The 27,496-nt window shown below is 35.7% G+C and overlaps 1 protein-coding gene across 7 annotated transcripts in view; it reads right to left on the bottom strand.

Annotated features, from left to right (window-relative positions):
* MKLN1 (muskelin 1) overlaps window positions 1-27,496 on the bottom strand; it is a 355,934-nt gene that overhangs the window by 128,918 nt on the left and 199,520 nt on the right. For 6 of the 7 annotated variants that reach the window (XM_060020905.2, XM_060020903.2, XM_060020906.1 and 3 more), the window contains one exon: window positions 3,082-3,151. In XM_060020905.2, the coding sequence (XP_059876888.1) occupies window positions 3,082-3,151 (70 nt within the window). Of the gene's footprint in view, window positions 1-3,081; window positions 3,152-10,721; window positions 11,203-27,496 lie in introns of those variants that run through there. The other variant, XM_060020909.1, reaches the window with a different exon arrangement.

The following is a 27,496-nucleotide window of genomic DNA, read 5'->3' as shown; positions in this document are numbered from 1 at the left end:
TATGGGAAAAAAAGGAGTAGCTGAGAGGCTTTGATTTTGTTTTCCACCCCTCTCTAGATAACTGCACCATTAACTTCCTTATCTGCTTAAGCTGCATATACTAAACATAATTAAAATTTCTTACTGAGGGAATCAAGCACTGTGAGCATCAAACAGTATATTCGAATAACAGCGATGCCTTAGATCTGTGCAGTCTAATACACAGCTACTAGCCACCTGGGGCTATTTAATCTAAAATAATTAAAATTAAATAAAATTTAAAATTGCATTCCTTAGATGCACTAGCCTCATTTCAAGTACTCAATAGCCACCTGTGGTTAGCAGCTGCCGTATTATACAGTGCAGATTATAGAGTATTTTCATCACTGCAGAAAGTTTACTAGAAACACTATCCTAGAGGTTAATGAAATACAGAGTATTCTTGCACTAAAGACCCCCTATATGTTATACTTTTGGTTTTCTATTTGTTACTTAGATTTTTCTGTCTTCCCCCTTATGACACTTGGTCAGTTGTCAACTTGCTGTTAATGTGCCTATCTTTCACAGCTACGCCCCCCATGCACAAAGCTGCTTCCAGTTGCTGAAACCGAAAGAAACAATCAACCAAACAGAATAACATTATATCCAAAGTGGATTCTTAAGAAAAGGCCCTTAGAACCTAAAATCTCATCACAATGCTTTTGATTTTTCAGAGTCCTCTTTTCCTTTCTTTCTAATTCTCAGACCTGTTCAAGATATGGTAAATGAATTGTTAGTTACAGTATAGTTGTTCCTCACTATTCATGGGTTTTGCACTTGCAAATTCATCTACTCACTAAAATTTATTTTTAACATCAAATCAATACTCTCAGTCATTCCTGGACATGCACAGAGCAGCAAAAAATTTAAGTTGCCAGAAGCACACTCTCCCAGCTAAGGTCAAACAATGGACCCTATGCCTTCTTGTTTTAGCTCTCATACTACAAACAAGTTTCCTTTTCATGGTCTATTTAGGCACATTTAAAAATATTTCTGTGTTTTCTGTTGGTGTTTCACTGTTTAAAATGATCCCCAAGTATAGTGCTGAAGTGCTGTCTAGTGTTTCTAAATGCAAGAAGGCTGCAATGTGCCTTACAGAGAAAATATGTGTTATTGGATAAGCTTCATTCAGGCAAGAGTTATAGTGCTAATGGCTGTGAGTCCAATGCTAATGAATAAACAGTATACACAAAGTAAGGTGTCTTTAAACAGAAATGCATATAAAGCAACATTATGTATTGACTGGTTGATGAAAATCTGTAACAAGAGGCTAGCAGGAACTTAACTCTGAGTTACAGTGAAAGATCCACCAGACTGGTAAAATCTAAAAATCATCCATAGAAGTGATGGGAAGAACACAATGCACAACTACTTTCATACACTGCCAGTCAGAGTATAAATTATACATCTATTTTGTAAAAACAGTTTTGCATTACCAGATAAATGTTGAACACACATATCCTCTATGATCCAGCAATTGTAAACCAAGGTATATACCCTAAAGAAACTCTTGTATGTGTGCACCAGGAAAAAACATAGAAGAATATTCATAGCATCTTGTTCCTAAGAGCAAAAACTATAAAAAACTCAAAAGTCTATCAACTGAAAAATGGATAGATATATTTTGGCATACTTATATACTGGAACACTAAACAGTAGTGAAAACTAACAAACTATAATTATACTCGGCAACATTAATATCATAATGTTAAGCAAACAAACAAAAAGCTAGCCAAAGAAGATGTATAATGAGTGATTCAATATATATTATATTTATATAAAGCCAAAGCCAGACAAAACTTAAATCACAGGAATTTATAAACATATACATATATAATACTATGAGAATATGCTTAACAAAATATGAAATAATAATTACTGGGGTGGGATTAGAGGATAGATATAAGATGGGGCTCACAGGAAGCTTCAAAGGTTGTAGCAGTTTTCCATTTCTAAAGATGGTTGACAAGTAAACAGGTATTTGCTTTATTATTCTTTACATTTTATATATAAATGTGTGTGTATTCTTTGGATATATATTTTGCAATTAAACACTTAAAACACCAGGTGATCCAAAAAGGTTTGTAAACTAAAAAAACAACTAAAAAGGAAAAATAAGTAGAGACTAGGTTTCCAAGAATTACACTAGAATAAAAAAAAAATAAAGTAAGTTTTATTTACCCATCTTCTTTACCTATCAGAGCATTAATTTCCTCAAGGATGTGGACATAAGTGCTAATGCTGAAAGTGTAATATAACTGAAAAATGATTATTTTTTAATTCAGATGACATCGGACACCACTTGTCAAGGAAACAATTTAGCTCATGGTCCTGATGTCATCTAAATATACTAGTTTAGTAAAATAACAAACTATATTAAGCTTATTTTCCCTAAAAGGCAGTTACTGAATCACTGAGTCAAAGTTGAATTTACTAACATCTCCTTAAATATTTACAGAATGACTTGAGTTTAAGTGCAGAAGTCACAACCTCTGCTCAGATCAGTACTCTGATCAATTACTACTCAGAACACTAACAGCACCTTAACCAGTTCTTTTTAGTTAACATTTTCCTCAAAACGTAACAAGAAACTTAGTTTTGCATCATTAGTAATCCAGAAAAATCATAAATTAGATTTTAAATGTTCCAGTAGAGAGAAGTATAAAGTCTATGCTTCATCAAATTCCACACTGTATTTGCCTATGAAATAAAAATTCTTCCAAAATGTAAACAAACAAAAAAAGAGGAAATAAAAATTTACCTCTGAGACTTCCCTGGTGGTCCAGTGGTTAAGACTCTGTGCTCCCAATGCAGGGGGCCCGGGTTTGATCCCGGGTCAGGGAACTATATTCTGCATGCTGCAACTAAAAGAGCCCAAGAGCCCGCATGCCGCAACTAAGGCCTCACACAGCCAGATAAATAAATTAAAAACAAAAAAAAATTTACCTCACAATTTCAAAGACTGAATAAACTATTAATGGAATCTAGATAACTGATCAGTTAAGTGCATGCCTATTTAAAATCTGACTTCTGAATGGTATCAAGAGCTACACATAATCTTACCTGGGGAGGGTAGTTGCTCTCTGAAGACCACCGTGAAGATTGGTCATTTGGCTTATCCACTAAAATGTTCCTGAAATAAAGAAATTAAAATTATAGCAATTAATTAAAAGAATAAGTGAACAGGCATATGCAAAAAGAGAAATAATCTACCAGATGCTAAAATTATCACAAAGTTATATAATACCTGGAACTTGAATAAGAAGAGAAAATTAAACAGAATAAGAAACACAGAAAATGTCTAGTAATTTAAAAATTTTAAAATATGATAAAGGTAGCATTTTAAACAATTGAAAAAAGTACTATATACATATGCATATATGTGTGTGTGTGTGTGTGTGTGTGTATAGCTCTACTTCACATCAAGTGACAAAATGAACTATAGTTGTTTTTAGGAATTTAAGGTAAATAAAGTAATAAAATATCTAATAATTAATAAAATACTCTCTCGCTCTCTCTCTCTCCCCCCTCCCTCCCTCCCTCTCCCTCCCTCTCCCTCTCTCTCTATTTTTATATATATATATATATATATATATATGTATGTATATAAAATTAATCTTTGGATCAAAAAGGTCTTTTAAGCCCAGCACCAAAAACAGAACTGTGAAAAAAGGAACTGATATAAGTAACTTTGGAAGACAGTGCTCTCACTGGAAACTGTAAAGTTAAAGACAAATAGAACCATACACAAAAACTGTATTTTACAGACTTCCCTGGTGGCGCAGTGGTTAAGAATCCGCCTGCCAATGCACGGGACACGGGTTCGAGCCCTGGTCCAGGAAGATCCCACATGCCATGGAGCAGCTAAGCCTGTGCGCCACAACCACGGAGCCCACGCTCTAGAGCCTGCATGCCACAACTACTGAGCCCACGTGCTGCAACTACTGAAGCCCGCATGCCTAGAGCCCGTGCTTCGCAACAAGGGAAGCCACCACAATGAGAAGCCCGCACACCGCAACAAAGAGTAGCCCTCACTTACCGCTACTACAGAAAAGCCCGCACACAGCAACAAAGACCCAACGCAGCCAAAATTTAATTAATTAATTTAAAAAACTGTACTTTATTTGATAAAGTTATTTCTCGGAGGGATATGGGTTAATTCTGAAACACTTTACATGTATACTGGGGTCAAACAAATAAGTAAATGAACGGTAGATGATGGGAGTCAAGCTTCTCACTTCGAGTGGGAAGCTACAGAAAAGCAAGGGCATGGAGGTTGGAATGATCCTGATGGTACTGAAATAGAGTCAGAGACATCAGTGTGAACTCATATTTAGGTTTATATAGATACAGATTCAGAAGTAATTATATGTGAATGTGCGTACATATACCCATGCACACTGACACAAATAGTATTCCTAGCTCTGTTCACTAATAGAGACTAGAAGCAGTGACACCCCCAGTAGCAGTGAGTACACCAATGCCGAATCTTGGTTTCTACATACCACAGTCCAATAGAAGGAAACAGGGATTCTTGGGGAGGTAGCTGATTCTAGGATTAGAGCAGGGAATCCAGAAGATTAGCCTAGAGCGTGTTGTAGTGCTCAAAACAACAACAGCAAAAGGAAGGTGGGGGCATGTCAAAGGGACACAGAGGAGCCAACATGAAAGAATGAATGGCCAAAGCTAAAATAAACAACAAAATAAATAACGTAGTATTGGATTAGAACCCAAAGTATAAATATCCCTGAGTCCATACTGATATAAATAACCCCAGTCTAACAATCAGAAAAACACCAGACAGATTCAAATTGAGGAACATTCAACAAAATACATGACCAGTACTCCTCAAAACTCTCAATATATTGAAAAACAAGGAAAGACTGAAAAACTGTCACAGAGCAGAGGAGAGTAAAGAGACAAGACAACTAAAAGTAATGGTATCTTGGATGGGATCCTGGATCAGAAAGAAAACGGTGGAAAAACTAATGAAATCCAAATAAAATGTGGTATTTAGGTAATAGTAATGTATCAGTGTTGGTATCTTGGTCATGACAACTGTACCATGGTAATATAAGATGTTAGCAATAGGAGAAACTAGGTGAGGGGCATATGGGAACTTCGTACTATCTCTGCAACTTTTCTGTAAATCTAAAATCATTCTAAAATAATGTGCCTTCTCAAAGGCCCATTTATTTATCTATCTTAAAATATAGATCTATACCTGTCACAGAGAAAGTTATTCTTTTTGACTTAATAAATGTCAAAAAAAATAACTTTTTTTAAAAGGCAATACTATAAGGAAAAGAATTTTCTTTACATATACATCTCACAAAGGTAAAACATTAATACATAAAATAACCTCAAACAATACTAAAAGGTAAAAACCAACTAGAAAAATATAGGCAACATAAAACACAAAAGGCTAATTAAAATATGAATGAAGAGCACTTAAACATAAATACCCCATATGAAAATAGGTAAAACCCAAACATTCGAAATCAATAACCAAAAATTAGAGATTAAGACAAATATATATATTAACCCTATAAAATTGGGCCTACACTCTCAAAACAACATGTGTTTTAATCATAATTGCAGCTGTTGGCCAGAGCTGGTAAAATGCCACTCTCATATTTTGCTGGTAGAAATGCAAATTGATACAACTTTTCAAGAGAGAATTTTAATATTATATTAAAAAAATCATTTCAAATATGCATATGCTTTTAAATAAAAATGATAATGACGTCAGCCACGATGACAGTGATGATGTTTGCATCTAACATTTCTGAGCTTTTATGACATCTCAGACACTGGTCTAAGTGCTTTCCATACATAAACTATTACCGTCAAAGCACAGAATAAGAAACTGAGAGAGATAAATTAATTTGCCTAAGCATACACACCTAAGAAATAATAATTTGAACCCAAGGCAGTCTGACTCTAAAGCCAACGCTCCTAATCACCAAACTATACAGCCTCAGAATTATTCCACTTCTTGGAACTTAACCTAAAAAATAATCCAGGGGGGCTCCCCTGGTGGCGCAGTGGTTGAGAGTCCGCCTGCAGATGCAGGGGACACGGGTTTGTGCCCCGGTCCGGGAAGATCCCACATGCCGTGGAGCGGCTGGGCCCGTGAGCCATGGCCGCTGAGCCTGCACGTCCGGAGCCTCTGCTCTGCAACGGGAGAGGCCACAACAGGGAGAGGCCCGCATACCGCAAAAAAAAAAAAAAAAAAAAAAAAAAAAAAAATCCAGGGGATTTAAATCATCCACATTCATCACAATACAATTTATAATAACAAACTGTGAACAACCTAATTGTCTAACAACAGAGGATGCGTTAAAACAAATTATGAAATATCTGTTACAAAATACCATGTAATCATAATGTATTCTACAGCCTGACTTTAATATTGTTGGAAAATGTCCACTACATAGTGAGTGAAGGGAAAAGGTAGTTTATATACTGTAAATCAAGTGTTGTAAGTAATAATAATATTCATGCATGAAGAGAAAAGACAAAGAAGATATACTAAATTGTTAATGTAGTTCTCAATGGTGAGATTTCAGTGACTTTCTTCTTTCTTTGTGCTTTTTTGTACTTTTCAAATATTCTAAAATTAACACATCTGACACATTATCAGAAAAAAAGGTGTGTTTTATTAAGAATGAATTACAAAGCAAAGATGAGAACTCTATGAAAACACTGCAGTACAGTTAAAAGCTAAAGCTAAAAAACTAGGAAAAAAATCACTCTGACATGAATGTTATAAAGCATGAAAGAAAACCTAATATATTATAACTATGATAAATTGGGACCGCAAAAATCACAAAGTATAATAAATTGGAGGAGGGGAGATCAAATGCAATGTGAGTTAATTTCATCATTTTTCATAGCTCCTAAGAATAATGTTTCTGAAATTAAGAAAAAGAGACTCAAGCATACTTAAGTTTAGAATAAAAACATACTACATATCTTACAAATTATTTGAGACAGAATATCAACAACAAAAAATAGTAAAAAGAAGGAAATAAAAGATTAAATGAAAGCAGGACACATTAAAAACAGAAAATTTTAAATAAAATGACAATATTAATACCAAGCATCTAGTACAGTCATACATATAAATGGTCTAAAATAACATAGTAAGATATCCTTTGGACTGGGTGAATAGTAGTAACATTACTATTACACGAAGGCACACACACAATAACAGTGACTCATGACAGAAAGATATATAAGGCAGACACAATCTTTGTAAAACTAGGAGGAAGTTAAAGAAAAAGTATTAACTGGGATTAAAGGGGTCAAAGGTAGAGATTTAAAAATACAATTTAAAAAAGTATGAACTGGATGAAAACAATAACTATAAAATAATAGTTCAAGCCAAGATTGTAAGTCTTAATGAATTAAACGAAAACAAAAAGCAAAACACAGTAAATATCAGAAGAAACTGATAAAAAAACAGTAGCAGGAAATTAAAGTCTCTCAGCATCTAGAAAATTAATAAACAAACAACTATATAATGTCAAAGTAGTGGTAAGGATTAATAGTACTATGAAGAAAAATAAAGCAAAGTAGAAGAGAAACAGACCTGAACAATATGAGGGAGCTAGCCATGTCATAATCTGAAAATTGAGCAGATGGATCACTAAACGCAAAGTTAAGGGGGCAAACAGTTACAATATGTTATGGTCTTGTGAATTTTTTTTTTTTTCCTGTGGTACGTGGGCCTCTCACTGTTGTGGCCTCTCCCGTTGCAGAGCACAGGCTCCGGACACGCAGGCTCAGCGGCCATGTTTCACGGGCCCAGCCACTCCGCGGCATGTAGGATCTTCCCGGACCGGGGCACGAACCCATGTCCCCTGCATTGGCAGGCGGACTCTCAACCACTGCGCCACCAGGGAAGCCCGGTCTTGTGAATTTTGAAATGCCTATTAAACAGCCCATTAGAGATCCAGCAGTTGGATTATCTGAAGCTGAAATTCAAGGAAAATGCCAGAGCTGAAAAAAATATAGAGAAACATCAGTATATCAAATGCTAAAATATTTAGAGCTATGACACTGAGTGAAATGACTCAGGGGATAAAAGAGAGCTAGAAAAGAAGCTGAAGGACTGATTAAGCTCTGGGGGCCCATTATTTAGGGGGTCCAGAAGAGAAAGATCAAGCAAAGGAGACTGAGAAGGGCCAAAGGTGAAGAAGATGAAAACCTAGGAACTGTAGATGCCAACTGAAGAAAGTATTTTGAGAACAAATATGTGAAAACTATGTAAAATGCTGCTAAGAAGACAGGGTCTGGAAGGTATTCACCCTCATATGCCTAACTCGAAACTTAAATGCTGCCAAACAGAAAGTGCCTAATAAATATTTGATAGATATGAACAAATAAATAAACAGTACTAAAAGGAAAAAAATTAAAGTGGTTCCATCAAAGCATAGAGTATATGAATCCTTATTATCTGTAATTTAAAGTTTATACTAAGATAAAAGAGAAATATGTATACTTGAAACTAATATAATATTGTGTATCAACTATACAATTAAGAAAAAAGAGAAATATGATACAGACCAGAAACAAGGTGCAGCCTAAGGGGGCTTGGAAAGATGGAAGCTTGAAGATATTCCTCATGATCTCCAGCCCAATACTAAGTCAACTACTAAGTACCTCTCTTAAGCCCAGAAGGTGACAGAGGCCAGAACCAGAACTTTAAGAATTACCACAAAAGCTTGGCCCTAAGAGGACCATGAGATCCATGGATGCCTCTTTCCCCAAGAAAAAGGCATTAACTAAACGAGCATTCCTGGGACAACTGGCTGTCTCCCTGGCCCACAAAGATCTTCAGGAGAGCTTTAGCCCTCTAGATGAGAATGTACTTGCCCTCTTAGCCGAGGACATCTAGTTGCTGAGAGGTCTCTCCTGGTGACCTACAGAGAACTAACAATATAGGATATGGTATATCAAAAGCCACAAGACAAAGACTGCCAGACTGCCCACTCTCTCTGAGGTATCAGAAGCCTCACCCAAAAAGTACACAGTACAAAAACGTTTGTATAGAAAATTGTACAAAAAGAGCCAAGAAAATTTATGAAAAAGAATAGTGAGAGCTTCCCTGGTGGCGAAGTGGTTGAGAGTCCGCCTGCCGATGCAGGGGACACGGGTTCATGCCCCAGTCCGGGAAGATCCCACATGCCGCGGAGCAGCTGGGCCCGTGAGCCATGGCCGCTGAGCCTGCGCGTCCGGAGCCTGTGCTCTGCAACGGGTGAGGCCACAACAGTGATAGGCCTGCATACCGCAAAAAACAAAAAAACAAAAACAAACAAACAAAAAAGACAGTAGTGATTGGTATAGGAATAGATCAATAGCTAAGAAACAAAAATCCAGAAATTGAGCCCTGTGTGGATGAGAATTTAATATTTGATGAAGGTGATATTTTATTTCAATGGGAAATGACAGTTCATATTTAAGAGACGCTTATACAACTGAATATCCACTGGAAGAAAATAAGTTAACCCCTATCTAATATCATATACAAAATTCCAATTAAAAATTTAAACATACATATATACATAAACATATTAGAAAAAAATTTGAGGGCCAATATGTACAACCAAAAGCGTTAGTGAGATCTCAGAAGCTGTAAAACGAAAAAGTTATTTGATTACAAAAAACTTTTGAATTTTGTATTGTAAAAAACACCATAAAGAAAGATAGGAAACAAGCAATAGTTTAGGGAAAAGTGTTTGCAACCCGTAAGACTAATAAAGTATTCCTACCGAAGATATGCAAAACACTTTCACATTGTGAATAAGATGAACAACAAAATGAAAAATGAGCAGAATGCATGTCACTGAAGAGTCATTAAAATGGCTAGTAAACAGCAACAAAATTTTTTTTTTCTAAATCCCTGTGTATTGTTTGTGTCAGGGAAAACAAATTAACATAGTAAGGTATCTTTTTTCACCCATCAAATTGATGAAATTAAATCCCTACTTAACAGGAGATCAGGGAGAAACTGTGGACATGTCCATTACTCCAACCTTGATGGAAAGTCAATTTGCAACATATATCAAAATTCTAAATGTACATATTCTTTCACCTGGCACTCTCAGAATCTATCCCATAAAAATAAGACCATCAGTACATAAAGATCTACGTATAGAGACTCAAAAATGAGTCTGTCTAATGCAGCGTTTTTTGTAGTAGCAGGGAAATGATTAAATCATAAAACACATATATCATGGAACACTATACTGCCATTATAAAGAATACTTCAGATCTATGACAGGTAACTTGGAGGGATTTTTGCAATGTAAGATACAAAGAAGCATGTATGATTTCATTGTTAAAAAAACACTATTATTTATATATATTTGTATACAATTATATTAACAACCATGTGTGATATGATCTAATTTATATTAAATTATATAAAGCAAGCACACATATAAGCCAAAAATGAAGCATAAATATCATTAAGGGGTTTAGCTTATCTTCTTATAATTGTTGTATTCAGATTTTTATAATAAACATTATTTATATAACATTAAATTATTTTTAAAATGTTACGGTTGAGATGACAACAAGCTTTCCATATTTATGGAAAACTGACTACATTGTCATCAGATGATCAAATCAGGCTCAACTTTTCTTTCTTTTTAAAGACATAGGAGATGGAGAAGCAATTAATAAAGGCTTACTGCCTCTTAAAATTTTTAAGTGACAGATGATCTCTCAAAGCTTAGTCAGCTGTAGACTGTTTTTAATTCTCCCTCCCAGATGTTCCTTCCTGAAATCCATTTCCATTCTCCTGGAAAGCAAATGAGAAACTAGTTGAGGGCAGTGACTATTAACGTTAGCCCTTCATCAACAGAAACACAGCCCGTATGGTAGCATTCTATAAAACATGTTCTTCTTTACTATCCTTCCTCATACTTCCCAAAGACCTATAAGGACCACCATCATTACTGGTATAGCTTTTCCTTCTTCTAACTCTCAGTAGAGACATTAACCTCTTTTACTACATATTGTTAATCATGATACTAGTTCACTATCCCTGACCTCTAGTTCACTATCCCTGATCTCTAACAGGGGAAATATCCCATCCACAGCCTCTGCTGAAGGAGCAATCATAGACACTGATGTTTTGTACTTGTGACTCTCCCTTACAACTATCTCAATGACAGCTAACCTAGGTTAGCTAATGACCTATGACGGGAGATGGAATGGGCCAGTTATATTATAAGACAGAAAAATGTATAAGTAAACATAATGGGCCAGTTAAATTATAAGACAGAAAAATGTATAAGTAAACAGAACCAATGAAACAGAGAAAAGATATACAAAATAAGTATAAGAGATACAAGAGAAAGAATAAGCCGGTCAGTAGTAAGATAAGACTGTAGGAGACATAAAACAGCAGAGACTCCAAGGAATAACAGAGAATAGAAATTAATGGCTTTTTAGTTCTAGCTGCCAGGAGGCTCTGTTTCTGGCAACCAAAAGAATGTGATCAAAATACCCTTCTAGGTACTCCATGACTAATTTTAACATTTTAACCATTGTCTGGGAAAATAAATGATAAGCAAAAAAAAAATGTTACAGAAGACACAATTCATATAGTTTCATATAGAAACTATATGATCCAAATAACAAAGATTAATCTACTAAGATTAAGCTCAATATATGCCATTGTAAAATATATTTAAAATGCAAATAATAACTAATGGAGAACTGGTCAATGAGAACTAATAAAAGAGATGGGCTGAGGACTAAAACGGTTTCCTTTTTTCATCAGTGTTAATTTAATTTTAAAAAGGTACATTTTTATTCCTACCAATGCAGTATGAAAACCGAAGGTAATAAAAATGAGCCACATTAAGTCTGTTGAACATAGATAGACTACAAAGGCAAGGCTGTAATTAATTTTTTCAATTAGGACTATAAAAATTTATAGTGAAACACATGGACAATTGAAATATGGAATACAATGTTAACTTTTTCCAAGTTACATGTCTCTATTTTGCAAAATTTTTAATGTAGTATATCTATATAAACTACCAAATGTCAGGAACAAACTATTAAAATTCATCATGAGAAGAAAATTTATTGAACATTTTGGGTTCAAGTCAGCAAATTAAAAATCGTTTTTTTTTATTAAACATGCTCAAATCCTAAGTCTGCTTGGCAATATCTTTTAAACTGCTGCTCTTAAGAATACTTAAAAAAAAAAAAAGCAGCACTTGAGCAAAAAAATGGAGCACTTAACTTTTTTTCTGCTAATGGATGCTCAAGATACTTAACAGTAAATCCAGTTAATTTTAAATCGAGAGTTTTGGATACTCAAAAGCTACCTCTAATTTTTATGTGAAGAAGTCAGTCAAGCAGAGTATGTAAAAGAGTGTGGAAGGATTCAATCTGTGAATATCTTCCTTTTGGTAGTTTTAAAACACCCTACTAAAACCTGTGCCCTTCTGTTGAATGACGTGATAAAATGCATCTAGAAGAAATCAGCTTTGACTAAGAATCATAAGACCCTGGAGCTTGGTCACTAATTGGTTGGATAACCTTAAGCACATCATGTAATCTCGTAGGACTTTAATTCCTTTATCTGTAGTGTAAAAGGAAACGTTGAATTCCTTGATCTCAAGTTTCTTCCAGCTCTAATCAGGGCAGTGCATTGCACAACTCTAGGAAACACCATTCATGAGGCCATGTTAACATTCTACAATTCCATGAAAAGATTTCACATCCTTCATTCAACGTATCATGTAAAATCCTCCTCCTACACAGCAGTCAATAACAACACACAATGCATTGATTATAATACAGCTTCCATTATCTGTAAACACTCTTCCGGGGTAACACCACAAAAGTACAAGAATGGGTACCTGTGGCCAAGGGGATTATGATCTATTTTTAATAAATAATAAATGTACTTAGCATAAAATTTATGACACAAAAACATATACAATAAAAAGCCAATTCAAAATGCAAAATAGAAATCAACTCAAATCAATTCTGAATAGTCACAGCTGTACTGTGTTAAAGAGTATACTATAAAAAGTACAGCTTCTCCAAAAATCACTTGTACACTCACTTTCAAATACTTCCCAATCTTCACACCAAATACTTCCAAATTTTCACACAGGAGCATGGTAAAGAGGGGGCCCTACCATAAGCTGGAGTTATTCAACGAATATTTACTGATCCCTATATGCCAGACATTGTGCTAGGCTCTGGGAATACACTGGTATTTAAGATAGAAAAGATCCCCACTTGCGATGCTAACGTTCAAATGAGAAGCAGCAGAAAGTTAACAGGTACAGCTGCAAACAAGGTAATTACAGATTGTGATAAATGCTATAAAAGAAATAAAAAGGGAGCTGCACTAGGACAGAGGAGTTCTTTTACTTGAAGTGGTCCCCAAAATGCTAATTATGCTAATTAGAAGCATCCACTCATGGAAAAATAAAGGAAAAGTCAATTCTTCACAAAGAAACCAACACGCTCAAAATCACAGCAACAGGAAATAATCTGACCATGGAAATCTGAGAACTGGATAAAGTCAGATAATGTCCTCACAGGTCCCAAGATAAGGTAAAGCAAAGAAAGCATGAAATCTCTAAGGGGGCCTGAGAACATTCATAAAATGCTGAGTCTAGACCCTAAGAGGATTTCAGAACTATCCTGCAAATATTTTCTTACTTTTAGAAGGACAGAAACCCACTCTGAAGAGAAACTGCAGGGAATAGAAAATAAATTAAGCAAAGCATAAAGAATGACAACCCCCAGGAAAAGTAAGATTCATATTCTAGGTGGGCAAAGGTCCAAGCGATACAGAACTCAAAACATATCACACAGCAAAATACATTTAAAGGTTCCTCTCCAGAAAGCAAAATACTTGCAAAGCATAGATATAAAGGTGAAAAGCTTTACTACATCTCAGAAGTCCAAATTTAAAAAATATTTCACAAAGTAGAGAGATCTTGAGCCCCAAAAGCTCAGAACTACACTTGTCCGTCCCTTCTGCCTACAGTTCTTCCTTCTAAAACTACTGGAAGGGAATTCCCTGGCAGTCCAGTGGTTAGGACTCCTCGCTTTCACTGCTGAGGCTGCAGGTTCAATCCCTGGTTGGGGAACTAAATCCCACAAACCGCACTGCGTGGCCAAATAAATAAATAAATAAAATAAAACTACTGGAAACCCGTACTTGCTTAAACACTAGAAACTTAAAATGAAAGCACACACTAAGAAATTATAGGAAAAATAATATATGTGAAATAAATAATATTCTAACAGATAATAAAAACACATGAGAAAAATGTGGCCACAAAAAAAAGATGAACATTATTAACTATTATTTCAAGATGAACTGAAAGAAATTAAGAAAATAGCTGAAGGGCTTCCCTGGTGGCGCAGTGGTTGAGAGTCCGCCTGCCGATACAGGGGACGCGGCTTCGTGCCCTGGTCCGGGAGGATCCCACATGCCGCGGAGCGGCTGGGCCCGTGAGCCATGGCCACTGAGCCTGCGCTTCCGGAGCCTGTGCTCCTTAACGGGAGAGGCCACAACGGTGAGAGGCCCGCGTACCGCAAAAAAAAAAAAAAAAAAAAAAAAAGAAAATAGCTGAAGCTTTATTAAGCAGTAATAAATCAAAATTACAACGGTTCAGGGCTACCCTGGTGGCGCAGTGGTTGAGAGTCCGCCTGCCGATGCAGGAGATGCGGGTTCGTGCCCCGGTCTGGGAAGATCCCACATGCCGCAAAGCGGCTGGGCCTGTGAGCCATGGCCGCTGGGCCTGCGCGTCCGGAGCCTGTGCTCTGCAGCGGGGGAGGCCACAGCAGTGAGAGGCCCTCGTACCGCAAAAAAAAAAAAAAAAAAAATTACAACAGTTCAGAAATAATATGACTAGACAGTAGGAAGAGCTAGTAAGACTCAAATGAGGGAAAATAGGTTTTTTCAGAAAACAGACTAAATTACAAAGAACTAATTAGACTAGACTGTTAACTAGACTTATTGTGGTAACCATTACATAATATATACAAATATCAAACATGCTGCACACCTGCAATTAATATAATGTTGTATGTCAACTGTACCTCAACTAAAACACACACACACACACAAAGAATATACTCCCTCCTCCCCCAACCCTGCCCAAAAAAGCCCAATGAAGAAAAAACAGATTAGAAAGTGAGTAAAAATAATGAAACACACAAAAGAAAGCAACAGTAAGTAGGTGATCCAATAAATATGTAATTGGAACCAGACAGTATTTCAAACTGTGCTGCAAGCAAATCTTCCTAAAATAAGACCTGAATCTACATACTGAAAGGATACATGGTATATTAGGGAAATTCAACTGAGAATATTCCTACTATAAACTATTAGATTTTAAAGACTTTAAGCATCCAGGTAGAAAGACCAAGTCTCTTATAAGAAAAAGAAAATTATAGTTTCAAGAAACTTCACAAAAGCTGTTTTGTACACAAAACAATGAAACAAAAAGTAGTAAGATCCTCAAGCACAAAAAGATGTGAGCCTGGGACTTTAAATACAGTCAAACTGTCCTTCAAGTTTACAGGCATAGATAGTTAACAACATATAAACGTTCCTTGAGCCCTTCCTGAGACCTACTGAAGAACAAACTATACATATTCAAGAAATGACTTGAAAAGTTTCAAAGTAAAATCAACTATAGAACTAAAACTAACCATGAAGATACGGATGACCTAACAATATGTAAGTATGTTCTACAGCAATGTAGAAAGGATAGATCTATGAAAAATGGGAGAAGAATGTAGAGAATAAGTAGAAGTCAGAATATGCTTCACAAATACTAACCTTTAGAAGGAAAGATCATCATTTACAATTAGATGCTGGGATAGAGGGAAGAAAGAAGAGGAGGTTCCCAGCTAAGTTCCTCAGGGAGACTTAAGTGTTACATAAAAAGACACTGGATTGAAGGAAACCAAAAAACAAAAATGCAAGGCACCCTAAATGCCAAAAGAAACTTGTTTTAATAAGAAAAAGATCAAAGAAAAAAGACAACATAGTGAAAGATTTTGCATGTGCACACATTTGTGTAAAATATGCCACAAAACATTAGAATAGAATTGACATCAAACGTATCAATAAACATAAATGGCCTTAACACATTTTTTCTTAATTTTTAAGAAAAAAGTTAACAAGGCAAAAATCCAATTCTGTAACATATATAAGAGACATAAGTAAAACAAAGTGATTCCAGAAGTTATATATTTTTAAAGGATTAGCAAAGACACATCAAGCAAATGCAAGTAATAATAAAGCAGGGTTCAAATTTAATTTCACATAAGATGAAATTCAGAGCCTTAAGCAAAAATAGAAGAGTACTTTATAATAAAATACTATATTTTATAATACACATTAATGGTAGATATTACTAACAAAAATTTTTTTAAAACACTGAAATGAAAAAACACCCCTTCAACTGAAAATAAAATTTCTATTAAAAATTATTGGGTCAATGGGACTTCTCTGGCAGTCCAGCAGTTAAGACTCCAAGTATGCTTTCACTGCAGGGGGCATGGCTTTGATCCCTGGTCAGGGAACTAAGATCCCACATGCTGTGAGAAGCTGCCAAAAAAAAAATTATTGGGTCAAAGGAGAAATACAAAGCAAACTGCAAAATTTCTACAAAATAATGCTAACAGCAATGTGACATATACTGTCGTATAGCAGCAGTTTCCAAGAGAACTTTCTGTGATGATGGAAATATTCTGTATCTACACTGTCCAATCCAATAGCCACTAGACACGTGGCTACTGAGTACTTAAAATGTGGCTAATGTGACTAAGGAACTGAACTTTTAAATTTAATTTAAAATCCATTTTAAGTTGTTACACGTATCTAGTAATTATCATATGGAACAGTGTAGCTCTCTACAGTACACCAAAAATTCATAAAATTTATTAACTGTCAATATGAACTAAAAATTAAATATTTGAAAAAATTAAAGTGAAAAAAACAGGGAGTAAAATCCAAGTATCAAAAAAAATAAAAATAAAAAAACCCTGCTAGGCAGAGACTATTTTAAGAATCACACAGCTATTCTGCAAAAGTCTATGGAGATAAATTTGAAAACTTAGATGAAATGTGTAACTTTCTGTGGAAAAAAAATGTACCAACTGACCCTAGTAGACACAGAACTGTGAAACAGAGAAATTTCCCTAGAAGAAAAAAAGTTATCAGAACCCAACCATCAAAAAACACGAGGTAGGCACAAATAGTCCCAGCAAGGAAATCTTACGAAAACATTTAATGATGAATGTACTTGCCAGTACGATTTGAAAAAGGAAAGCAAAGGGACTTCCAGATTCAGCTCCAAAATGTTAAGAGCTTAGAAGCTGTCTCTCACTCTCATCTAGACAACAAGATGAAAGCTGAACAAAGTGAAAATCAACAAGTTTCCTTACATCCCTCAAAGAGCTGAGGTTACTGGAGAAACAATCACCCTGTAATCTGGTGAGATGGGCAACAGACAGAGAATCAAAGCTGAGGTCACCTTACCTGAGGCAGAAACCACTAGAGCCAATAATCGGTAGGAAAAATTACAAGGTCATTTTGACAAATTTCTGGAGACTGAAAGTGGACTAGCTTGAGAGTTAGATACTCCTGGGGGCATAGTTTTAGGGATCCCCCATATTTCTGTGGGTTTTACTTCCAGTAAAAGAAGATGAAAGGAAAAAACCCTGCCTGAAACAGGGTAGGGGAAAAGCAACCATTTTTCAATATCCACAGAGCATTCTTCATAATGAAAGCCAGCCTTCTAAAGGCAACTTCTTTACCAGAGCCTTATCCTACGTGGGAAGTAATAAGCCAACCCCAGCCCCCTCTAGCCTTCCTTTCTCACATTAGAGGAGAAAAAGAAGGGCTAAAAAACACTCTGCAAAGTAAGAGTACAGGGACTCAGACCCAGTAAAAACTGAGATTTCATCATAAGATTAAAGAATGCTTCCCCTCCTTCACATCTAGCCACCACAACTGGGGTAATGTATTATTACAGTAGACTACAACTGAGAGCTTCAAGACACAAACTATTTAAGAACTTCTTAAGGACCAGCCCCCCAGCCCAAAAAAAGGAGAGAGAGAAAAAACATGGACACTAAAGGAAATGAAGCCTCTGGCACCTTGGGCTACATCAAACACTAAACAGCCCAACTTCTAACCTGATGAACATAAAACTTCAAACTAAAAAGCCTAATTGATTACCTCTCTTCCTATGATCTAATACATCCTAGCTGGCTTCCAACAAAAAACTTCAGCATGCTGAAAAACAAGAAAAAACACAGTCTGAAGAGATAAAGCAAGCATCAAAAGCAGACTCAAATACAAAACAGATTTTGGAATTATCAGATAGGGAACTTAAAATAACTATGATTAACATCTTAAGGACACTAATGAAAGATAGATGGGTGATGTACCAGGGCAAGAATCAGGGAGCTTGAAGTTAAGTTAGCAGACAGTTCCCAAACTGAAAGAGAAAAAAAATTTTAAGGAAAAGAATATCAAACAACTGTGAGAAAATTATAAAAGCTATTACATATGCATAATTGTAATAACAGAAGGAGAAGAGAGTAAGGAGCAGAAGAAATATTTGAAGTAATAATGACTGGAAATTTTCAAAAATTAATGACAAACACCAAACCACAAATCCAGGAAGCTCAGACAAAACCAAACAGGATTTGTGCCAAAAAATCTACACAGAGGTATTATCATATTCAAACTCCAGAAAACCAAATAAAAAAATATTTGAGCAAAGCCAGTGGGAAAAACTCCTTACCTACAGAAGAACAAGGATAAGAATTATGTCAGGGTCCTCACCAGAAACCATACAGTCAAGAAAGAGTAGAACAAAATACTTAGAAGTGTTGAAAGAAAAACTACCAACCTAAAATTCTGTATCCAATGAAACTATTTTTCAAATGTGAAGGAAAAATAAAATACCTCCTAACACAAAAACTGAGAAAATCTGCCACCAGTAGATCTGCCTTGCATTAATGTTAAAATAATTTCTTTGAAGGAAAATGACACAGGTCAGAAACTTGCATCAACACAAAAAGGAACAGAAAAGGACTATATGAAGCCAACGTAAAACCCTGTATTTTCTTATTCCTAACTGAGCTAAGAGATACCTGTTCAAAGAAATAAAAGCAGTAATGTATTGGGTGATTATAGCATATGGAAAAGCGAAATGAATAAGAGCAATGTTATAAGGGAGGGAGGAATTAGAAATACTTTGGTATAAGGTACTTGAACCACCCATCAAGCAGTATACTGTCATTTAAAGCTGGATTAGATTAGTTGTAAATGTAGTATTGCAAACTCTGGGACAACCACTAAAAACATGTTGAAAAGAAGTAAAGCTGACATTCTAAAAGGAGAGAAAATAAAAGCATACTAAATGTTCATTTCAAATCAGAGAAGGCAGAGAAAAAGGAGAAAATAAGAAAACTAAAGAAAAAGTGCAAAGAATGGAAAACACAAACAAGGTAGATGTCAATAATCAATTTAAATGTGAATGATCTTAATAACCCAATTGAAAGACTGAGACTGTCAGAGTGGATTAAAAAAACAAGGCCTGAATGTGTTGTCTACAAGAAACCCACCATAAATATAAAGACATAGATAGATGAAAAGTAAAGAAACAGAGAAAGATATACCATGCTTTCAAAAGAAAACTGAAGAAGCTATATTAACACCAAGCAAAAGATTTAAGAACAATGAAAATCATCAGGGATAAGGAAGGGCATTACATAATGAAAAAAGTGTCAATTCTCCTAGACATAACAATCTTTAATGTGTCTGTATCCCAAAAAAAGAGTGTCAAAATACTTGAGGAAAAAACTGACAGAAATGCAGGAAGAAAAAGACAAATCCACTATTATAATTGAAGACATCAACAACTCTCTATTAGTAATTGACAGATCCAGGAGGCAGAAACTCAGCAAGAATATATTTCAATTGAACAGCTCCATCAATCAACTGGATCTAATTAACATTTATAGACTATTTTACCCAACACAGCAGAATACACATTCTCCTCAAGCTCACATTGGAACATTCACCAAGAAAGACCATAAAATACATGTTAATAAATGTAAAAGAAGAGAAAATTATACAAAGTACAACCTCAGGCCACAATGGAATTAAACCTAATTGAACTTAATGAGTAAAATTAAACTTAGTAACAGAAAGATAGGTGGACAATCCCAAAATATTTGGAATAAACAACACTATTCTAAATAATACATTGGTCAAGTCATAATATAAATTTTAAATTATAGTGAACTAAATGATAACGAAAACAAAAAACCAAAATTTATATGATGCAGCCAAACCAAAGCATTGAATATAGCACTGAATGCAACATATTAGAAGAGAAGATAGATCTAAAATCAATCACCTAAACTTCCACTTTAGGAAACTAGAGAAAGAAGAACAATTAAGTATAAAGCAAACAGAGAAGATAAATAATAAAAAAGCAAAAATTAATCAAACTGAAAACAGGAAATGAAAAGAGAAAAATCAATAAAACCAAAAGCTGGCTATTTGAAAAAACAGTACAAGTGACAAACTTCTAGCTATGCAATCCAGAAAAAAACCAGAGACACAAATTACTAACATCAGATATGAAAGAGGGGTCATCACTACTGATCACCTGGATACTAAAAGCTTAATAAAATAAATATCATACACCATTCTATTTCTACAACTTTGTAAGAGATGAAATGCACCAATTCCTTGCAAGACACAAACTACCAACACTCAAAGAGAAATAGATCTTCTGAATAGGCTGACAGCTACTAATGAAATTAAATCAATAATTAATAATCCTCTAAAAAAGAAAGCACCAGGTCCAGATGGTTTCCCTGCTGAATTCCAGCAAACATTTAAAGAAAACCACTTTCAATACCACTTCTCTGCGACTTCTTCCAGAAAGTAAAAGCAAAGTGAAAACTTCCTAACTCTGTATGAGGCCAGCATTACTCAAATATCAAAACCAGATGATGACATTACAAGAAAGAAAAACTCCAGCCCATCTTATGAATATACATGCAAAAATTCCCAACCAGCAGGGAGGGAACACAGCCCCACCCATCAGCAGACAAGGGGATTAAAGTTTTACTGAGCTCTGCCCACCAGAGCAACACTCAGCTCTACCCACCACCAGTCCCTCCCATCAGGAAGCTTGCACAAGCCTCTCATATACCCTCATCCACCAGAAGACAGACAGCAGAAGCAAAAACTACGATCCTGCAGCCTGTGGAACGAAAACCACATTCACAGAAAGACAGACAAAATGAAAAGACAGAGGACTATGTACCAGATGAAGGAACAAGATAAAACCCCAGAAAAACAACTAAATGGAGATAGGAAACCTTCCAGAAAAAGAATTCAGAATGATGATAGTGAAAATGATCCAGGACCTCAGAAAAAGAATGGAGGCAAAGACGGAGAAGATCCAAGAAATATTTAACAAAGACCTAGAAGAAAGAAAAAACAAACAAAGATGAACAATACAATTGAAATGAAAAATACATTAGAAGGAATCAATAGCAGAATAACTGAGGCAGAAGAACAGATAAGTGACCTGGAACAGAATGGTGGAATTCACTGCTGTGGAACAGAATAAAGAAAAAAGAATGAAAAGAAATGAAGACAGCCTAAGAGAACGCTGGGACAACATTAAACGCACCAACATTAGCATTTATAGGGGTCCCAGAAGGAGAAAAGAGAGAGGAAGGACCCGAGATAATACCTTAAGAGATTATAGTCGAAAACTTCCCTAACATGGGAAAGGAAATAGCCACCCAAGTCCAGGAAGCACAGAGAGTCCCAGGCAGGATGAACCCAAGGAGAAACACACTGAGACAGACAGTAATCAAACTGACAAAAATTAAACACAAAGAAAAATTATTAAAAGCAACAAGGGAAAAACAACAAATAACATACAAGGGAACTCCCATAAGGTTAACTAACAGCTGATTTCTCAGGAGAAACTCTACAAGCCAGAAGGGACTGGTATGATATATTTAAAGTGATCAAAGGGAAGAAGCTACAACCAAGATTACTACATCCGGCAAGGATTCATTCAGATTCGATGCAGAAATCAAAAGCTTTACAGACAAGCAAAAGCTACTAGAATTCAGCAACACCAAACCAACTCTACAACAAATGCTTAAGGACCTTCTCTAAGTGGGAAACGCAAGAGAAGAAAAGGACCTACAAAAACAAACCCAAAACAATTAAGAAAATGGTAATAGGAACATACATATTGATAATTACCTTAAATGTGAAAGGATTAAATGCTCCAACCAAAAGACACAGGCTCACTGAGTGGACACAAAAACAAGACCCATATATATGCTGTCTAGAAGAGACCCACTTCGGACAAAGGGACACATACAGACTGAAAGTGAAGGGATGGAAAAGATATTCCATGCAAATGGAAATCAAAAGAAAGCTGGAGTAGCAAAACTCGTATCAGATAAAATAGACTTTAAAATAAAGAATGTTACAAGAGACAAGAAAGGACACTACATAACGATCAAGGGAACAATCTAAGAAGAAGATATAGCAATTATAAATATATATGCAACCAACAGAACACCTCAATACATACAGCAAATGCTAACAGCTATAAAAGAGGAAATCAATAGTAACACAATAATAGTGGGGGACTTTAACACCTCACTTACACCAATGGAAAGATCATCCAGACAGAAAATTAATAAGGAAACACAAAACTTAAATGACAGCATAGACCAAATGGATTTAATTGAAATTTATAGGATAGTCCATCCAAAAACAGCAGATTACACTTTCTTCTCAAGTGCACCTGGAACATTCTCCAGGACAGATCACACCTTGGGTCACAAATCAAGCCTCAGTAAATTTAAGAAAATTGAAATCATATCAAGGATCTTTTCTGACCACAACACTCTCAGATTAGAAATAAATTACACGGGAAAAAAACGTAAAGAACCCAAACACATGGAGCCTAAACAATACATTACTAAATAATCAGGAGATCACAGAGAAATCAAAGAAGAAATCAAAAAATACCTAGAGACAAATAACAATGAAAACACGATCCAAAACCTATGGGATGCAGCAAAAGCAGTTCTAAGAGGGAAGTTTATAGCAATACAATCCTACCTCAAGAAATAAGAAAAATCTCAAACAATTTAACCTTACACCTAAAGGAACTAGAGAAAAAAGAACAAACAAAACTCAGTTAGTAGAAGGAAAGAAATCATAAAGATCAAAGCAGAAATAAATGAAATAGAAACAAAGAAAACAATAGCAAAGATCAATAAAACTAAAAGCTGGTTCTTTGAGAAGATAAACAAAACTGATAAACCTTTGACCAGACTCATCAAGATAAAGAGGGAGAGGACTCATATCAATAAAATTAGAAATGAAAAAGTAACAATGGACACTGTAGAGATACAAAGAATCATAAGAGACTACTACAAGCAACTCTTTGCCAATAAAATGGACAACCTGGAAGAAATGGACAAATTCTTAGAAAGGTATAACCTTCCAAGACTGAACCAAGAAGAAACAGACAATATGAACAAACCAATCACAAGTAATGAAATTGAAACTGTGATTAAAAATGTTCCAACAGGGCTCCCTGGTGGCGCAGTGGTTGAGAGTCCGCCTGCCGATGCAGGGGACATGGGTTCGTGGCCCGGTCCGGGAAGATCCCACATGCCGCAGAGCAGCTGGGCCTGTAAGCCATGGCTGCTGAGCCTGCGCGTCCAGAGCCTGTGCTCCGCAACAGAAGAGGCCACAACAGTGAGAGGCCCGCGTACTGCAAAAAAAAAAAAAAAAAATGTTCCAACAAACCAAAGTCCAGGACCACATGGCTTCACAGCTGAATTCTATCAAACGTTTAGAGAAAAGCTAACACCCATCCTTCTCAAACTCTTCCAAAAAATTGCAGAGGAAGGAACACTCCCAAACTTATTCTACGAGGCCACCATCACCCTGATACCAAAACCAAAGATACTACAAAAAAAGAAAATTACAGACCAATATCACTGATGAATATAGTTGCAAAAATCCTCAATAAAATACTAGCAATCAGAATCCAACAACACATTAAAAGGATCATACACCATGATCAAGTGGGATTTATCCCAGGGATGCAAGCATTCTTCAATATATGCAAATCAGTCAATGTGATACACCATATTAACAAAATGAAGAATAAAAACCATCTCAATAGATGCAGAAAAAGCTTTTGACAAAATTCAACACCCATTTATGATAAAAACTCTCCAGAAAGTGGGCATAGAGGGAACCTACCTCAACATAATAAAGGCCATATATGACAAACCCATATACAGCAAACATCATTTTCAATGGTGAAAAACTGAAAGCATTTCCTCTAAGATCAGGAAAAAGACAACGATGCCCACTCTCACCACTATTATTCAAATAGTTCTGAAGTCCTACCCACAGCAATCAGAGAAGAAAAAGAAGTAAAAGGACTACAAATTGGAAAAGATGAAGTAAAACTGTCACTGTTTGCAGATGACAAGATACTATACATATATAATCCTAAAAATGCCACCAGAAAACTACTAGAGCTAATCAATGAATTTGGTAAAGTTGCAGGATACAAAATTAACGCACAGAAATCTCTTGCATTCCTATACACTAACAATGAAAGAGAAGAAAGAGAAATTAAGGAAACAATCCCATTCACCATTGCAACAAAAAGAATAAAATACCTGGAAATAAACCTACCTAAGGAGGTCAAAGACCTGTACTCAGAAAACTATAAGACCTGATGAAAGAAATCAAAGATGACACAAACAGGTGGAGAGATACACCATGTTCTTGGATTGAAGAATCAATATTGTGAAAATGACTATTCTAACCAAAGCAATCTACAGATTCAATGCAATTCCTGTCAAATTACCAATGGCATTTTTTTACAGAACTAGAACAAAAAGTCTTAAAATGTGTATGGAGACACAAAAGGTCCCGAATAGCTAAAGTGGTCTTGGGGGAAAAAAAGGGAGCTGGAGGAATCAGGCTCCCTAACTTCAGACTATACTACAAAGCTGCAGTAATCAAGACAATATGGTACTGGCACAAAAACAGAAATATAGATCAATGGAACAGGATAGAAAGCCCAGAGATAAACCCACGCAACTATGGTCAACTAATCTATGACAAAGGAAACGAGGATATACAATGGAGAAAAGACAGTCTCTTCAATAAATGGTGCTGGGAAAACTGGACAGCTATATGTAAAAGAATAAAATTAGAACACTCCCTAACACCATCCACAAAAATAAACTCAAAATGGATTCGAGACCTAAATGTAAGACTGGACACTATAAAACTCTCAGAGGAAAACATAGGAAGAACACTCTTTGACATAAATCACAGCAAGGTCTTTTTTGACCCACCTCCTAGAGTAATGGAAATAAGAACAAAAATAAACAAATGGGACCTAATGAAACTTAAAAGCTTTTGCACAACAAAGAAAACTATAAACAATATGAAAAAACAATCCTCAGAATGGGAGAAAATATTTGCAAACAAATCAACCGACAAAGGATTAATCTCCAAAATATATAAACAGCTCATGCAGCTCAACATTAAAAAAACAAACAACCCAATCAAAAATGGGCAGAAGACCTAAATAGACATTTCTCCAAAGAACACATACAGATGGCCAAGAGGCATATGAAAAGCTGCTCAACATCACTAATTATTAGAGAAATGCAAATCAAAACTACAATGAGGTATCACCTCACACTGGTTAGAATGGGCATCATCAGAAAATCTACAAACAACAAATGCTGGAGAGAGTGAGGAGAAAAGGGAACCCTCTTGCACTGTTGGTGGGAATGTAAATTGATACAGCCACTATGGAGAACAGTATGGAGGTTCCTTAAAAACCTAAAAATAGAATTACCATATGACCCAGCAACCCCACTACTGGGCATATACTCAGAGAAAACCATAATTCAAAAAGACACATGCACCCCAATGTTCACACTGCAGCACTATTTACAATAGCCAGGTCATGGAAGCAACCTAAATGCCCATCGACAGACGAATGGATAAAGAAGATGTGGTACATATATACAATAGAATATTACTCAGCCATTAAAATAGAACGAAATTGGGTCATTTGTAGAGACGTGGATGGACCTAGAGACTATCATACAGAGTGAAGTAAGTCAGAAAGAGAAAAACAAATATCATATATTAACGCATATATATGGAATCTACAAAAATGGTACAGATGAACCAGTTTGCAGGGCAGAAATAGAGACACAGATGTAGAGAACAAACATGTGGATGCCAAGGGAGGAAAGTAGCGGGGGGCGGGGCGCGATTGGTGTTGGGAGATTGAGATTGACATATATACACTAATATGTAAAAAACAGATAACTAGTAAGAAGCTGCTGTATAAGAAATAAATAAAATTTTAAAATATCAAGGAAATCCATCACATCAACAAGCAAAGGAAGAAAAGTCATGTATCAACAGATGGAGAAAAAGCATTTCACAAAATCCAACACTGATTCAAAATTAAAAATCTCTGCAAACTAGAAGTAGAAAGGACCTTCCTCAAATTGATAAAGAACACCTAAAAACACCTATGGCTAACATAACGGTGAGAAATTATATGCTTTCTCCTTAACATCAGGAACAAAGCACTCCTATTCAACATCATACTGGAAGTTCTAGCTAATGTAATTAAACTAAAAAAGGAAATAAAAGGTATACAGATTGAAAAGAAAGAAAACTGGCATTGTTCACAGATGACATGATTGTCTATATAGAAAATCCCAAAGAATCAACAAAAAACCTCCTGAAACTAATATGCAATTATAGCAAGGTTGAAGGACAGAAGGTTAATATACAAAAGTCAACTGATTCCCTATATCCCAGCAATAAGCAATTGGAATTTAAAAGTAAAAACACAGGACTTCCCTGGTGGCGCAGTGGTTAAGAATCCACCTGCCAATGCACCAGACACCGGTTCGAGCCCTGGCTCGGGAAGATCCCACATGCTGCGGAGCAACTAAGCCCGTGTTCCACAACTACTGAACCTGCGTGCTGCAACTACTGAAACTGGCAAGCCTAGAGCCCATGCTCCACAACAAGAGAAGCCACCACAGTGAGAAGCCCGCGCACTGCAACGAAGACCCAACGCAGCCAAAAATAAATTAATTAAAAAAAAAGTAAAAACACAATACCATTTACATTAGCACTAAAAATAATAAAATATTTAAGAATAAGCCTAACAAAATATGTATAAGATTTACATAAGGAAAACTATAACTACTAATGAAAGAAATCAAAGAAAACCTAAATAAATAATGGAGAGATAGTCCACGTTCATGGATATAGGGCTCAATATTGTTAAGACACTAGTTTTTCCAAGTTGAT

This window comes from Delphinus delphis, chromosome 9 (genome assembly GCF_949987515.2).
Source record: "Delphinus delphis chromosome 9, mDelDel1.2, whole genome shotgun sequence".
NCBI lineage: Eukaryota > Metazoa > Chordata > Mammalia > Artiodactyla > Delphinidae > Delphinus > Delphinus delphis.
Note: the sequence above shows the minus strand (reverse complement) of the source record. Positions and strands in the feature narration are given on the sequence as shown.